Source organism: Lissotriton vulgaris, chromosome 2_1 (assembly GCF_964263255.1).
Source record: "Lissotriton vulgaris chromosome 2_1, aLisVul1.2, whole genome shotgun sequence".
NCBI lineage: Eukaryota > Metazoa > Chordata > Amphibia > Caudata > Salamandridae > Lissotriton > Lissotriton vulgaris.
In genome coordinates, this window is record NC_141687.1 from 354,930,302 (window position 1) to 354,947,821 (window position 17,520).

Consider the following 17,520-nt stretch of genomic DNA (forward strand, 5'->3'; position numbering starts at 1 on the left):
AGAGTTCCATGTTTTAGCAGCCAGGTATGAGAAGGATCTGCCTCCCATGGTGGTCTTGTTGATGCGAGGTACAGTGGCGAGGGCTTGGCTGGAAGAACGTAGTTGGCGGGAGGGGGTGTAGAAGGACAGTCGTGAGTTGAGGCATTCTGGTCCAATGTCGTAGAGTGATTTGTGTGCGTGGGTTAGCAGTCGGAAAGTGATTCTCTTGTTGACGGGTAGCCAGTGGAGGTCTTTCAGGTGACCAGAGATGTGTTCGTTGCGTGGGATGTCTAACATGATTCTGGCTGAGGCGTTTTGGATTCGTTGGAGTTTCTTCTGGAGTTTAGCGGTAGTACCTGCGTAGAGGGTGTTTCCGTAGTCCAGTCGGCTCGTGACCAGAGCATGGGTGACTGTTTTCCTGGTTTCGGTGGGGATCCAGCTAAATGTTTTTTTGAGCATGCGAAGAATGTTGTATATATTAAAGAACAGGTAGTCTAATGTATGGCCGGCTACATGTGTGGGGCCAGTAATTCTTTGATTAAGCTGTAGGATTTGTGTGTCGCTCTCTAGCTGGTGATAGAGAGGAGCTTCCAGATTCTCGAAATGTAGATTAACATTTCCCATCATTATTTAATGTTTGTGCTTTAAAATAAGTGGGGAGTGCCATGAAAGCAGATGGGTGGCCCATTGAGAGTTGTAGCCTGGGGTTCTATAAAGGATAGTACCCCCCAGCAGTCTATGCTCGTTGGAAGGCTAACAATTTGCATTTGGCTGAAGATGAACTAAGTTTCACAGATCATATATATGTCCTTAAAAATAATGGTCGTGCCTTCTCTCTACCGCCCTATTCTATCACATTTTAGTATCTTATAACCTAAGGACAATTAAGTTGCAATATCTGGTCTGGAATGCTCGGTGGGCCATGTTTCCATAATAAAGAGAATATCTGGGGTGGAAAATCTGTGATAGTGTCCCAGACCTCTATACAATGTATATTAAAGTATGTTGTGCTGGATAGCTGGTTAAACTAAATGAACTAATGGGAGGATCCCTTTTTGGCCAGCCTTCCCATTTGCAGTTGTGACATGAAAATGAGCCTTCAGTTTGCCAGGTGTGCCCACCATGCTGGATCTGCATTCATGTGCTGAGGACTTATTTTGTAATGAAAGTGTGTCCCACAAGTAACAGAACTTTACCTTATCTATGCTAAATCTGATAGAAGTTCTGGCATCTCTCATCCCCGAGGCGTGGACAGGCACAAATGGGCTTGCTTTTGACATGCAGGCGCCGCGGCCATAAATCACCCTCGTTTGTAAGCCTCCCAGTCATAAATAAATGCTAGACTTCTAACTCCAAGATGGTGGCCCCTAATTCTTCCTGGTCGGTCTGGTATGGCCCAACATTGCCGACTGAATACTAGCTTCTCACCAATTGCTTACAGAGGTGATGTTTCCCATAACGATTCACTTCTCTTTATTGTTTCTCAAAAAAGCGCCGTTAAAAATTGTAATAAAAATGCAAGGTTCGTTTCCCTTTTCTATTTGGCAAGATATAGGTTTTCAGCAGTAAAACGTAATGCTAAATATTTCAAAGGTTTCTTTTTTTTTTACCAGCAAAGCCATGTACAGTATTCACAAACGTTTCTATAAAAGCGCCTTGTGCCTAGCATCAAATAATCGATACTGTGCTCAGTGACTTGAATATTAGACGTGTGGCCTGTTTGTACTCTTTCTCGTGATCCCATTTCCATCTCATCTGTTCCCTTCCCTTTCCTTATCACTTTGGTATGACTTGCTTTACACAAAGTATAAAACAAATTATTTAACATTTGATAAAACAATTTCCTCTATGGACAGAACGAAAGCTGGGGTTCACTTAATAGTGCTCAAAATAATTACTCGAAGTGACTTACTTGCTATAATAGGAGCTACGATTTTTTTAATTGGCTCCTTCTGGAATTGTGAATGAAGCCAAACCATAAAAACAGGGCTCCATACATTCTAGAGAGTATATAAATGTCTGAGTAGTACTGACTGGAAGATTAAAGAGTATTTATACCACTGTTAGTTAGAGTATGATACAAATTTAGGTAAAGAATTGTAGTAGCATAGGTATAGGTGGGTGGCATTGTGTAAAAAAAATCACAAATAAAACAACAAATGGAAACCGCGCACATGCTCACATTTAACACCGTCACACATCCCCAAAATAATTGAGTGGTGCAAGTGGTGGATTTGATTTTGCCAATTGAAATCCCACCTACTCCATACCAGTACACCGTGATGTTATGATATTCGATGGAAAAAATACTAATCTAAATGGACCCCGGATTAGTTTATCATTGATGTTTTAAGATGAGTTTGTGCTGAGTGATATATTTGAACCTCCTCTGAAAGCAGTGTCAATATCTCCGCAACCATTCTATTTTAAACCATCGTTTAATTCCTGGTCATTGTCCTTGCAGGAGCATTTCCAGATTATCAGAACATTTAACGTGCTCCATACATCTACTGTAGCATTCTTTAGGATTTTGTCTGCTGGTTAAAACAGGACTGTCTTTCATGTTTTGTATTGAATCATTGCTTATCCATTCCTACGCATCTAACGACATTTTGAGTTAGTACTTGAAAATTATTGTCCATTCAAATTGGTCGGTTTGTTGATGAAATCTTGTACATGTTTGTAGTCTCAATGAATTCATGTGTCAGCTAACTGCTTGTGACTAACCACGCAATCTCTTCTATAGTGCTAGAAGTGCCTGCCCAATGGTGTGTTAGTGCCCGCCTGCCATGCTGGCCTGTCTATCAGGACCAGGTGACCTCTCCTTACAGCTGCTCTCTCACACGCAGATGAACACTGGACTTCAGAAATGTAAGTGAATTCTCTGCCTTTACCATCTCTTGCACCTTTAAAAAAATGTGTTCCCTCTGTAGAATGCATTGAAAGTTAAATCTCTTGTACCTTTTTATTTTGGCTGAGCAAATGTACCACAACAGCACACTTCCTGACTTGTTTTTAGAGGTTCGTCATTTACTACTAGAGACGAAAATGTAGGGATTGTGTGTGTCAATCCGTTCTGTTTGCAACTCCTAATAAAGTTGCACAGTCTTGAAACAGGATTGGAAATGGTTCCTTAACCATTTATATAATGTTGTCGTGAGATTCACCCAGCACTTCTGTGACACTTCACCTGTCCTGGGATGCGACTTTCCTCATCTTGCCACTTCTTTTTCCTTCTACTCAGCTTACCCTTTGTGTTTTTTTTCTCAGCATCAGCCGTGGTCTGTATGTATTCTTTGTGCACGTTTTTAGGTCTCTCCTGGCGTCGGAACGCGCATGCGCTCTCGCCTGCGAGAGTTATAGTAAACAAGTTACTTTGAGAAGGGGACTCAAGCCTCGCCCCTCATTTCCATTGGGTAGCATCCACGTTTATGGTAAACTCTGGCTTCCTTTTGGAAAGGAGGGTTTTTAGTTGCCTGCCTTTGGCTTTTTGGTGGCTGCCTCGCCTGATTCATGGCTGTCGTGAAGAATTTTCTTATCTGCTTGTTTATTTAACAAACAGATAGAGAAGTCTTCACGACAGCCATGAACCAGGCATGGAGCTCAGAGGCGCACAGGGTCACAGGGAGGACAAGGCAATGGCGAGCGCTTGTGTTTGCTGCCTCGAGGCATAATACTGCTCCATGTCTGCAGCCCCCTCATATTCCTTCCATTCCGGGTTTAAAATAAGGACAATTTTTCCTTCTCATAGTTAATGATGGTTTGGTCTAAGTAAATGACTATTTTTCTTGGGGTTAAGTTGTACTGCCTGAATCTGCATCAAGCAAGAAATCGTACAACCTTTTAAAAAGAAACCTGCTTGATAGATGTAGAAAACGAAAGTAAAAAGGGCGTATATTAGGACTTATGGATGTACCCATTCTGTACGAATCATTTATGCATAGTAACTAAGTTTCGAATTCTAGCTTCTGTGATATCGCCTTTGTGGGCATGTTACTTGTGATTAACCTCATGCAGACAAAGCCTTCCTAAGATGGCCGCTAGGTTGCACTCTCTCCCTAACCGACCCTGGCATCGAGCCCGATGGCGGCGTCGGAAAGATAGTCTAAGCACCGCGGTTCATGGTGCAAGATGGCGGCCTCCGGCCAGAGGAGAGTTTCATACAACGTGAACGAGTTATTCGGCAATTAGCATTGTTGTGCTGACCAGCAGGGATCGGTAGAGCCGATCCCGGGCCTTGCTTGTTAATGTCTTCTGTGACCTAGAAATTGGTAACTACACTGCTCCTAGGAGTCTCTTTTAGGTGCCCAGCATTTTGACGCTGTGACCCAACGCAACTTCTATTTCCACGAAAGTCATTTTGTATGGACTGTATACACGTTACCCAGAAAGGGTGTGTGTGCTCTGAAGATGGAGTGGCCAAAGAAACATACCTTAAGAGTCCTCTCCAGGTGGCACGGCAAATATAAGTTAGGGTGTGACTTAACCCCTTGCAAGCTGATTACGGCCCCCATCCGTCATGCACTACGGCGCTCTTGTGCCGATGACGGCTGGGGGCCATCATAAACCCGCCCACTCGCGATTTTGGCGCACAGGCGCAGAATCGCGGCAGCATGCAAGGGGTTAATAACATGAATTGAAGACTTTTGCTAAACCTATTGATTTTGCCAGTGCCTGTTGGCAGTATCAGATAAATCAGTAACAGCAATGTTTTTACAGGGCGACTACTACCTACTCTCACAAGTCCTGAACATTCAGTAAAAGTGCCCAGAGAGTGCAGTCTTTCCAATTTCTGCCGTAAGTGAATATTTCCATGTTTGATGTTTTCAGGCCCTGTCACAAAGACGTGTAACAAAGAGTACGTAAAGGGGTGCTGCGATGGGACGACTTTTACTTGGCTTTGTAAATTGTGCCCTTGCGGGTTGGACCTCGAGTCTTCATTTGACAATCTGATGCTTTCTGGGTGTTGTAGTCTTACTTCACTTCAGATAACATTCATTCCCAGGCAGAGCCAGGAGTCTGGACTCTGCTAAATGGTTAAAACTCGAACAAAGCTATCAAAAGAAGGTGAACAATATACATGGGCAGTGTCATTACTACATACAGACCATCATGACTGACTCCTAAACAACAAGCTTGTTAAGATTTTGTTATTTCACACTGAAGTGACTGACTTCTAGACATTCCCAAACCCCACACCCAAAGAAACTTTGTCTCAGAACCCACTCGCCCTGCTTGTTTCCACAAATAGCTTAGTTTTGTGTCTTGATGCCAGGGCACAAGTCCTAAAACAAGCATTTGCAGTGCAATAGGTCTCCCATTTACGCAAGTTTAAGCTATTGGCATTGGAAATGACACAGCCTTTTATTTATGTTTTAAAAGCGAAAACAAAAATAAAAGGCATTTTTGCAATGTCAATAGCTCAAACTTACGTAAAGGCGAGATCTATTGCATTGCAAATGCTTGTTATTTGATTGTAGTTTAACCTTTTGCAACACGTCTTAAAGTACTGGTGAATTTGTGAAGTTGTGGCTTCGTAGGCATGGATGTTGCCACCTGGTTAGTGACTGCAATTAATTTTGCAGGTAAGCAGATACTCCCCAAATAATCCCCTCCAAAAGCTAACCATCTTCATTCAGATAGATTTTTTTCTCAAGTAGATGGGAACTAAATGGGCACCTTACAGACTGTGTGCATCATTTACAGGGGAAACTCATGAAATCCTTCAAGTAAGCCGGGTATGATTTGTTCAGTGCATCACAGGTTTGAAGTTTTGATTAAAAAAAAAAGTGGGAAGCACTTTATTAGCCTCATGTTATTCGATCTTTAGCTAGCTTCTTCTCTGGAGTTTGCTGGGTCCTAGTGCTTTCACACCTTTTAACTCTCATCTACATTTACTCAGCAAGCCATGCTGCAGTGTTTGACATCAGCTGATCTACTTCTTGACTTGTACATTATTATACGTTCACACTTATGTGCATTATCCCAGAACACGTTCAATAAAGCAACATTTTCTCCAATTACAAAAATAACAATTCTTATGCAAAGCACATTTCTTTCCATTTCTATGTTCGCCATAAAATAATAAAAATATATTTCTATAAAACAAATCCCACCAGGATTCCGTAAAATTCTGACATAAAGAAAAACGTTTCTGTTTGCTTCAGGACAGTTGAGTAGCTCTATTGCCCCAGAATGCTGCACGTTGACAGTAAATATTTCAGTTCATTTTTCTGTACTCTGTGAGTAGGATTTCACATAAATTATTTTAAGATCAATTTGTTGTCGTCACTTTGCAGAGCTTTTTAATGTAGTAGCAAGACCATTTTCTTCTGACTGGTCGGTGTTCAATATAACTGTCTTTCCTTTTCTTTGCCCTGCTAAAGGAGACACGACACTGATTTCTTACACGAATAAAGTGTGGGAGCGTGGAAATTTTATCTGCATTTCCCATTTTACTTTATTTTTTTTCTATATGCAAAAGTATTTTGTTAATAAGAATTTGGAAGATGAGAGTGAAACATGGCTGAGGTCCCAAAACCCTTTGAAATATGTCCATGGGCTACGATACTGCAGCTATATGAGCAGCAGCATAACACCAGGGGCAATATTACACTAGTAGTTCAATAGATGTATGTGCCACTGCTGCGCTCTCTATGGCATTTTATTTTACAGAAGTGGCCACAGATGCTTACATGGCCCACTCAGTTATTTTTTTTTTAAACCTTTATTATGCATACAAGTCAAAATAATACACAATTGTACATGCTGTGTAGCCTGTTGTCCTCAGGTGCTGGTATAAGTAATAAACATTGGGGTGTAGCATTAGCGGTGTAACACAGCCATTTAGCCGGCAACCCGGGGGTCCGGCGGCGTAATTCAGGATAAGCTCGATGGCATTATGCAATGTACAGTGTTACAACTATGAGGTCTACAATTTTGTGTGTTTTTTATTGTTGGGTTGATCACATCACTGTCCATCCAGTTTCTGCATTATAGAAGGTACTATTCAGAATATATTTTAACAGCAAATAGCAGGTGACTTGTGAACTGAAAGGAAAGGTAATAAAGTGTTTGTGCTTGTGAGGTCAGAGTGTCGCGGATTACCGACTAATGGTATAGCTCACTTAACGTAAGATAACAGTCATGTATAGTCGACGGCGCCGGGCAACGTTCTCCATGGCGGATTCCCCATTGGCTGTTATCTCAGTGTGAGTTGGATTTTCCTGTGTCTATGGTGTGTGCTTGTTCGTCATGGGTGGAGGTCAGATTACGGGTTCGCACTGTCTGCGTCACAGTGCGATTATTTTAGGTGCTAGTGTCGTCCCATGTAAGTGTTGCGTTGTGGCTTGTCGCGGCATCAGAGATATAGCGCAACTACTGGCGCTCATTGTTTCGCGACTTGGACACAGTGAGTTGGATCTACGGCTGCTTCAATAAAGGGTCCGGTCAGGGAACGTGACCATTGAACAAACCAATATCAGATCTAACTTTCTGATAAAAGAACTAGGTGTGGGAGGGTGGGGGATCAAACGTATCCATGGGTGCAATGCGGGGGGAGGGGGGATAGGTGCAGCCCCGATGAGGGGCTGCTGTGGATCTGGGGCCAGGCGAGTGGGGGGCAGCACGGAGGGGGCCCTGAGGGGAGGCGTGTGGCAGGTGTTCTAGTTAGCTGTCGGTCGGGAGAACTTACATCGATGGACACCGTCCGGGCCTGTCGGGTAAGAAACATCAATAGACGCGTCAGGTGTGCCTGATCGTCACTTACATGGCCCACTCTGTGATTAAAAATTGCGGCAACGCACATCAGGTCTTATCTCAAGGGGGCATTCCCTTATTTGCATGGGGGTGTCGGTTCCATGAAAATGAGTGAACTTAATCAGCTCCCTTGACATATTACTCAAGCGGGTGCAGAGGCATAGAAGCTATTGGGAGGGGTACTAACTGCACCACATAGAGGTGGTGCACAGTGCTCCCTCTTTGGTTCACCCTTGAAAGAGGAAAGGTGTTGACAGGGCCTTCTCCCAGTCATCCTCTTGCAGGAGGATGCAGTGACTTAACCCCTTTTAAATGCAGGCCCAGTGGCTGCTTTTACAGTGTAAGGCAGACCAGCAGCTTCAAAATGCCAGGCTACTTTTCATTAAATCACTATCCCTATGGCAGGCACAAGTTTGCATCTGTGCTAGAGGCAGCATATTGAATGTACTAGTGCCAATTAAGCCAATCTGCTTCCGTTGCAGCCATTTAAAGGTGCACCACGGCAAACATAGGGGCCATACGCCCTTTATGCAACTGGGACCCAGAAAACCAAAATATCACGAGAAAAGGACATGAACACAGTACCAGTGAGTTTAGTATCCCCTGAAAACCTATAGACCTATATATTCAGTATTGATTGAGCAGGGGTTACAGTGCCCAACTGCGGAGAGGCGGGGGGGGGGGAGGGGGTAAGGTGGTTGTGAGTTTTTTGTTTTTTTTACTCCTATTGCCCAACCTGCTATGGCTCCTGAGCAACTGGGCCAAGTACCCTTTCAGCACTTGACTCTTAGAGATGGCATGGGTCGAGCAGTTCAAGGCTCCCTGGGGAGTTCGCGAGGGCGAAAGGTAGATACAGCTGGTGAACACAGGCTCGCACTCTTACCTGTGCGTTCCTGACAGAACCCCTTCCGCAGGTGCTGGAGCAGCAGCTAGTTAAGGTGACGTCACTGCATGCTGCCCTGGCGGGCTGCAGTTGGTGGGCTTCAAGTTCCTCACATATAGTCATGCATCCACAGAAACCGGAGGGTCTTCGTGGCTTCTCAAAGCTGGTTAAGTTTGTTGATCTGTCCCACAGTGTGTGGGACGGGGGTATGGACGTATGAAGTAGTGGGATGGTCCTTACATGGATAACTCCTCACTCCTCATTAAGGGAGTCAACTCGACCGAATTCTCCACTGAACCTTGCTCCCTCCAATGCTCTCCTCTTCCTCACAGGACACACTGAGTTACTCCATAGCTTTTTCAAATAGTTGTCTCTGCTAGATCCTGCTCACTTGACTCTGCAACCTCCATGTTAAATGTAATTGATGTTCTGACAGAGGATGCGTCTATTGCTCCAATCACTTATCTTGAGCCAATTCGATCTACTTTTAGTCTTATCGATGGAGCAAATTGTGAGGCTCTTGTGAGTTCTTCAAAGTCTAGTTCCTCTACTGACCTCGTGCCTCTATGAATTCGTAAAATGGGCAGTCCCATTCTTTCTCCGGTTTTGATCCATCCTTTGAATGTGTCCATTGTGAATGCCTGTGTCCCCTCAATGTTGTAACATGTTCCGATTGTGCCTCAGCTTAAAAACCCTTCTTTACATGGATCTAAGCGCGAAAACTATCGGCCGACCTCGCTTTTGCCTATATTGGCTGAGATTCTTGAAAATCACATAAACATTCAACTATCTGAACTTCACAGTACAGAATACGTTCTCCTTGGGGTTACAGAGAAAATCTTGGACACAGGAGGGAAAGCAGTCTCCCATTCTGCGCTTCTAGAGAGACTTGCAGAAAGCTGGATCCTTGGTGGTTCTGCTCCTTTTTGCACGATCGTTGTATAGTTATTTAAAAAAAACATAATTTTACTGTAGGGCAGATGAATTTCAGGATCCCTCAAAGATCCTCTGTCAGTCCCATGTACATATATGTATGCCTGTTGGAGGACATTGTAGAGACTTTTGGTCTTACTTTATTTTCTTATGCTGATGACCTGCAGATTGACATCTCCTTATCAGTTGTTTAGGACAACAGATTGCCCAATAATAGACCCTACCTTTTGGCAGTGGCTCAATGGATAGGGAAAAAACAGCCTAAAACTTATGGTAGTAAAACAGAAGTCCTGGTTTTGGTAAACCAGCCTCATTTTTAGGACCTGTGATGGTGGCCGGAGATCTGGGACCACTACTTTTTGCTGTGCATTATTCCGCAGTCTAGTGGTTGGGTCCGGAATCGTAGTCTTTTCTTGCTTTCTTTTTTTTTTCCGTAGCCAGGTTGGCGTCGACGTCCCACTACCTGGTGTACTTCCTGTCACGTCGGCACGCTTCCTACGGAAGCTCCCACCTTTGGGCGCCATCTTCAGATTCTTTTTTCTGCTGTTGGGTCTGGATAGTCACTGAGAGGCTCCAGAGTTTTTGGAGGAAAGAAGAGGAAAAAGATGAATTCTACACGAAAAAGATTAGAGAAGACACCGAGGAACAAGATCACCGAGCCGGGACGACGACGAAGGAGAACTTCGACGTCCAACGGAGAATGCGCACACAGGGGGCCCCCTGAGCGTAGGAATGGACAAAACTCCTTTTACATTCTGCCGTAACTGCCACCATAACTACGCGCAGAAGGACCAGCACCCGGTCTGCAATCTCTGCCTACCGGTCGACCACGAGAGCAAGGAGTGCAACCCCTGCTTCTTCACCCCAAAGACACTCTTCTGCTTCTTCATCCCAATGACACTCCGGGTTAAAGAAAGACCGAGAAGAGCCAACTACACCATGCAAGGCAAAGGCCAAACTCCGTCGCTTCGGGACCTGTGCCTCTCCAGCGACTAAGAGGGACCAGATGACTACATGGTCGTAGAGACAGATAAGAAAACATCTAAAGAGGTAGGAGAGACGTCGACCCCTAAACCCCCAACGGACTCTCGAAAGTCTTAGTCAGACTCTCGAAAAACAGAGTCTAAGTCCACGAAGGGAGCACTGGCTCCGAAAATCTCGACGGCCGCAGCTGCATCCAAAGACAAACAGCCCAGCGGATCCTTCGAAAAGGACTCCCAGATGGCGAAAACTGGCGAAAAGCCAAGGTCGTCGAAGCACGTCCCCGAAAAGGACCGCTCAACTTCGTAGGAGAAGGACCCGAAGGCTGATTCAATGTCGACAACTACGGCTAAGAGAGCGGCCGAAACACTAGACGCCGAACAGGTCGCCGAAAAGGAGAGAAAGAAGAGAAGGCTCGAGGCTGAAATGGATAACATCCTGCAAAGGAAAAGAGAGTCTGATGAAAAAATGGAAAGGTTCACGATTCCGTCTAAGCCGCCGCCGATGATCGTCGAAATAGAAGAGGAAGAGGAGTTCGACGCCGAAGAACCGCCAAACTCCTGAGCCCCAGGAACACCTAGAGGAAGAGGGCCTACCTATACTACGACTAGGAAGGCGACGACCAGCGGACGAGTTTTGGCTCGGCATCCACCGTGGCACAGGACCTAGAGTGGCAGGACCTCGACGCTGAAAGCCCAGAAGAGCCCGTGGAGACGTACCTTTCGAGGCCTTCGCCGCCAGATGACATTGGGGTCTACAACAGCGGCAACGGTTTATGAAGTCAAACTGGGGGAAGAAAAACCAAAAGCATGCTTCCTCTTAGAGACCCTGCTCCCCCCTCAAACAAGGAGTCCATTTCTCCCCATGCTTCCAAGTGTCCTGGACCAAGGGAGGGAGGCATTCAAAGACCCAGCGACCTGCGGGTCTGTCACGTCTAGGACGGAGAAGAAATAAAAGCACTCCTCTAAGGACCCCCCCTACATCCAGGGATCCATCACGGTGGACTCCATTATTGTGGCAACAGCCAGGAAAAGGGCAAACGTTCCAACAACCTCAGGCCCACCACCGGACAAAGAAAGTAGGAGGATGGACCTAACTGGGAGGAAATGATGCTTAGGATGATCGGGTCACAGAAAGAAGGCATGCCTGGCTGAGGATCTCAAGCTTCAAGCCGGAAGTACAAAACCACATTCTGAGCACCCCCTTCAATGGAGAAACACTGTTCGGGCACCAGTGGATGAAAAACTCACCCAGCTCAAAAAAGAAAATGAGACTGCAAGGTCCATGGGGGCCGTACAATTCAAAGGAATGAGAAGGGGTACCCCGACACGGTGACTAAACTGAATTGGGGGGGGGGGGGGGACCAGCCGAGAACGTCTCACCAAACATTCCAGCAGATCTACCAGGGCGACAATCAAACGCAGCAGTGCCAGCAAAAAGCAAACCTGGCAGTAGCAGCCTCGGGCCAGTCCTTTCGCGGGAGGGCGCATGGACGAGGGCAAACAAGAGGGGCCAGCAACCCATCTCAAAGTGACTCCGTCCCGCCAAGCGTGCCCACCCACACGACCCCTCCGAGGGTGGGGCACAAGAAGGTCAACAAAAGAGGGTTACACGGACCAAACATCAACGAACATGTAACACCAGTAGGAGGCAGGCTAAAACATTTCTTCCAGGAATGGAAGAAGATAACTACAGACAAATGGATACTCAACATCATACAATTTGGATACTGCATAGAACTGGAAAATAAACCACCAAACAGAAAACCAAAAAGGAAGGTGCACTCAGCAAAAGAAATAGCGCTACTCCTGGAGGAAGCACAAGAACTTCTCCAAAAGGAGGCCATCGAACCAGTTCCATTCAGAGAAAGAAACAAGGGAGTGTACTCAAACTATTTCCTGGTACCAAAAGTGGACGAAACGCTAAGACCCATCCCTGATCTAAGGTTCCTAAACCAATACATAAAGACACAAAAATTCAAAATGACATCCCTACAAGAGGTCATTCCTCAGATGAGGGACGGAGACTTCATGTCCACCATAGACCTCAAAGATGCCTACCTACACATTCCCATGAACAGGCAGCACATCTACTAAGATTTCACATCAACAAAGAACACTACCAGTTCACAGCCCTAGCCTTTGGACTAAAATCCGCACCAAGGGTCTTCACCAAATGTCTCACTGCCGTGGCAGCGCACCTGCGGAAGGAAGAGGGATTCATGTATACCCTTACCTTGAAGACTGGCTAATAAAAGCAAGTTCCCACAGGACCTGCAAGGAACACGCACAGCGGGTCACAGAAACGCTGACAGACCTGGGATTCTCCATACACTGGGGGAAATCCTCACTGGAACCAGAGCAAGTGAAGATCTTCCTGGGTGCACAGATCAACACCATACAGAGCAAGGTGTTCCCCAGCGACAAGAGAACACTTGCCGTGCTGAAGGAGACACAGCACTACCAGAAGAGGCGAGCTCTGACAGTGAGGACAGCGAGCAAGATCATGGGGATGATGTCCTGTATACACCTGGTCGCCAATATACGGCTCCAAATGAGACCATTCCAGGAATGGCTGCAACAACAATGGTCACAAGCTACAGGAAGTTGGGAAGATCTAGTGGTTGTAACGCACGCAGTGCAGGAGGAGATAACGTGGTGGAACAAGGAGAACATAACAAAAGAGAAGTCTTTAACACCACCAACCCCAACAGTGACCATCACCACAGACGCATCCCAGATGGGATGGGGAGCTCACATGAACAAGCTCAAGGTGAGGGGTCTGTTGACTTAAGCAGATGCGATCAGACACATCAACTACCTGTAACTAAAGACCGTGCTCCTCGCCCTGAAGGCCTTTCAGAAACAACTGTACAACCAGAGAGTGTTGATACAAACGGACAACACAACAACGATGTTCTACATCAACAAACAGGGAGGAACACAAGCAGTCGCACTATCCAACCTAGAGCAGGAAATATGAAGATGGGCCATCCTACTCAAAATAGACCTACTAGCCATACACCACCTACCAGGAAGGGACAATGTGGAAGCAGACAGGCTCAGCAGAGAGACATCAGCATTCCACGAGTGGGAGCTCAATGCACAGGAAACGCAAAGGCTATTCAGGAGGTGGGGAACACCAACGATAGACCTATTTGCAACACACCAGTATTCAAAATGCCGATACTTCGCATCCAGGCAACCAGGGTAACCATCCCAGGGGAATGCCCTATAGATAAGCTGGTCAAAAACATTTGGCTACGCTTTCCCCCCCGATACCACTGATACGCAGGGTACTCAGCAAGTGCAGAACCAGCAACATGACACTGATCCTGGTGGCACCACAGTGGGTAAGGCAGACCGAAATGGCACAGGGACAACCCCACAAGTTCGGGAAAAGAAAAGACTTGCTCTTCATGCAAAACAGAGAAGTACTACACCCAGAGCCAGAGAGCCTCAGCCTAGCTGCATGGCTCCTGAAGACATAGAGTTTGCACACCTAAGGCTACTGGAGAGCACTCTGCGTGTGCTACGAGAGGCAAGGAGACCTACCACACAAACGTGCTATGTGGCAAAATGGAAGAGGTTCACACAATGGTGCAGCAAGGAAAAGCTACACAAGAAAATGACAAGGGAATCAACGGTGCTAAAATATGTGACACACCTGCTTAAAGTAAAACTAAGTACATCCTCGCTAAGAGTACACGTAGCAGCGATAGCAGCCTACACAAGAGGAGAGACAGGTGGTGCAATCCTTTTTGCCCCTTCAAGATGTGATGTAAAGAAGCTCTTTCCTAAGAGGATGCTGCAACCGGCATGGAACCTTCATTTAGTCCTAACAGAGCTTATAGAAAGCGCCCTTTGAACCCATTCATAAGGCATCACTACAAATGCTCACAATGAAGACAGCCTTTCTGGTGAGAATCACCTCGCTGCGCAGGGTAAGCGAGCTGCAAGCACTGACGCTACAAGAACCCTACATCCAAATACGCAATGACAGGATGGTAATGAGAACGGACCCACACTTTATGCCAAAGGTGGTGTCAAGATTCCACGTGAACCGCACAATACAAATACCGTGCTTCTTTCAGAAACCATCCACAAGCGCAGAGAGGGCACTGCACACTCTGGACGCTAGAAGGGCAGTAATGCATTACATGGAAAGAACGAAGGAGCACATGAAAACAAACCTGTTCTTTTGTGTCCTTCGCAACCAGTTTCATGGGTAGACCAGTAACAAAAGGCACCATCGTACGATGGATCGTAGAATTGTATACAATTCTGCCACAAACAAGCAGGGCAAGAACTAACAGGGGGTAACAAGCCCACTCTACCAGGAAAAAGGGAGCAACAATAGCCTTCCTGGCTAACACACCCATTCAGGACATATGCCTGACGGCAACTTGGGCTTCAGTGCACACGTTCACTAAGCACTACTGCGTGGATATACAAATTAACAAGGAAGCACAAGTAGGACAGAAATTTCTTCAACGTATATTTAACAACCAACGCTCATCTACCACCCAGCCGCCACAAACATAACAAACCACTACAAAGTCTATGCACAGCATAGTGACTCCAGAAAGATTCACGCTGCAAAACGAATAGTTTCTTACCTGTCGGTGTAGTTTTGCAGCTTGAAGATCTTTCTGGATTCACTAGCGAACTCACCCACCTCTGCCAGAAAGATGAGGCAGGAGAAGAAGGTGGAAATACAAGGAATACAATACAAAAAGACACTTAAAGAGACCAAGTGGAAAATCATTTACTTTAAGGAAGAACTTGAAAACATTGCCAAGGATTCACGAACAGAACACAAAAACAAGAAAAAAAGAATCCGAAGATGGCGCCCAAAGGTGGGAGATTCCGCAGGAAGCGTGCCGACGTCACAGGAAATACACCAGAAGGTGGGACGTCGACGCCCACCTGGGCTACGAAAAAAAAAAGAAAGAAAAGACTACGATTCCGGGCCCAACCACTAGACCGCGGAATAATGCACAGCATAGTGAATCCAGAAAGATCTTCAAGCTGCAAAACTACACCGACAGGTAAGCAACTATTCGTTACTCTGAAATAGGCCTTGGACTATGGCTGGATTGCAAGCTTTTAACAAACTACCAAAATCATGGCTATTTCGGCCTTCTCGGATGTCTCAGCAAGGTTGTTTAGCGCTTCCCCATTTCCACCCAATGGTAGATTGTTCAAGTGCTCATCATTTCTTGCCTAGATTATGCAATGTACTTTGTGTGGGGCTTCTAAGTCATTTCTGGAGAGGCCTTTAGATTATTCAGAATGCAACAGTTCATCTCCTCTGTCATGTTCTGAAGCATGTATCCGTTTCTACCCTGCTTAGGAACCTTCATTGGCTCACTATCGATAAGCGTGTTCGGTTTAAAGCGCAATGCTTTATGCATAAAGCCATGAGTCAGAGAGGATACCAGCATTTAAGGAATTTAGTGCATCCTTACCTTCTCAATCGCCCTCTACGGGCAGGTATCCAGAACTTAGAGGTAATCCTACGAGTCTGTTTGGTAAGACAAGGAGGTCGCTCCTTTAAAAACGTTAGGCTTAAACTCAGGAACTCCTTGCCCTCTTATTTAGAGCTATTGAAAGTTTCTGCAAGCAGATGAAGACCTAGTTATTCTAACCGTGATGGGTCTACCTTGTTCTGTTATGCTAGCGCTGAGAACCCATTGGGACAACCGTATGCTTTATAAGTAACAGAACATAACATAACGCTTAATGATGATGAGGATGATTTACCCCCACCTTATGACATATTATACATGAATTTCCAAGAAGCCAGTGGACTGGATATTTTCCCTGATACAGGGTTGATTTTCCTACTTGGGCCACCAACGGAACAGAGTGCTTCCATTGCAGTAATTATCAGGCATGGTGCTAAGGTCCTGGATTTACAACTTCTTTGTATTGAGCTTAAAACAAATTTGCTTACTGAAATTCCTCAGCCTGGGCCATCTTCTTGTGAGACCTTACTCAATAATGAAGCCTTAACTTACACCATTTTGAGCCCTTAGTCTAAACTTGGCTCTTGCCCAGCAGTGAACAGAAAAGTGCCCAAACGCCACAGATCCATGCTTTGTGATACTGATATTCTTACACAACATCCCACACGCAAGAAGTTGGTGTTTCAATCTTCCATCAGCAAAGTAAATCTTAATCAGTCCTCCCGAACTGAGCCATTCAGGAAATAATGTTCTTTAGCTACCATATGCTTGAGGTCTGCCATTAAATGCATGCCTTCTGGGCATGGTCAGTGAGATTCTGCCAGTGGTTGTGGGAAGAGTTCAGAGCCTCCTTTGATAAAAGCACTCAGGAACTCAGGATGGTTAGGATACAGTCAAATAGAGCATTTGTGGTATAAGATAAATATTTAATGTGGGCTGGCCTGGACACTTAGGGTTATTTGGAATGAGCAGTCAGCACTAATGCGGTGCTTTGTTGTCACATGCGAAAGAGACCTACAGGCTTCTCTGGAGATGTGCATGCATTCATCCTGGATATCCATTTTGATGGATCCTGCCTTTGTTGGCAAAGAAGCCGATTCCATAATGGAGCTGGGCTGTGGTATGTTCTTTTGCCTTTCAACCCCTGCCAGAGAGTTCCCTCATAGGTTTCGGTCCTTCCGGATGTAGTAGAGGGGTTTGACACATAGACTGCGCCAGGCATCCACCTCTACTCCCTGGCCCCAATGCAGCCACTTCAGCACTGCTGTGGCTGGTGTTCAGTCAGACTGTGTTCAGTTCACCATGGACACTGATTTCCACCTGTCAATCATTGGCATCGTTTTCCAGGCCACTTTAGTTTGACCATAGAGGTACACACCACCCTGTTGGAGAAACTATTTACCATTTTCTTTCTAGTAAGTGGCAGCCCATCACACCAACAGTTGGATCTTCCTGATCATCTAGCAGGGCTGTGCCCTCTGTTTCTTTCTGACTCACCACTGCTACGCCCATATCT

The 17,520-nt window shown here is 45.6% G+C and overlaps 1 protein-coding gene across 2 annotated transcripts in view; it reads left to right on the forward strand.

Moving 5' to 3' along the window:
* FAM222B (family with sequence similarity 222 member B) overlaps window positions 1-17,520 on the forward strand; it is a 210,998-nt gene that overhangs the window by 113,327 nt on the left and 80,151 nt on the right. For both annotated transcript variants that reach the window (XM_086955143.1, XM_086955142.1), the window contains exon 2: window positions 2,726-2,850. In XM_086955143.1, coding sequence (XP_086811269.1) covers window positions 2,769-2,850 — 82 coding nt within the window. In that variant the 5' untranslated portion in view covers window positions 2,726-2,768. The remainder of the gene's footprint in view (window positions 1-2,725; window positions 2,851-17,520) is intronic.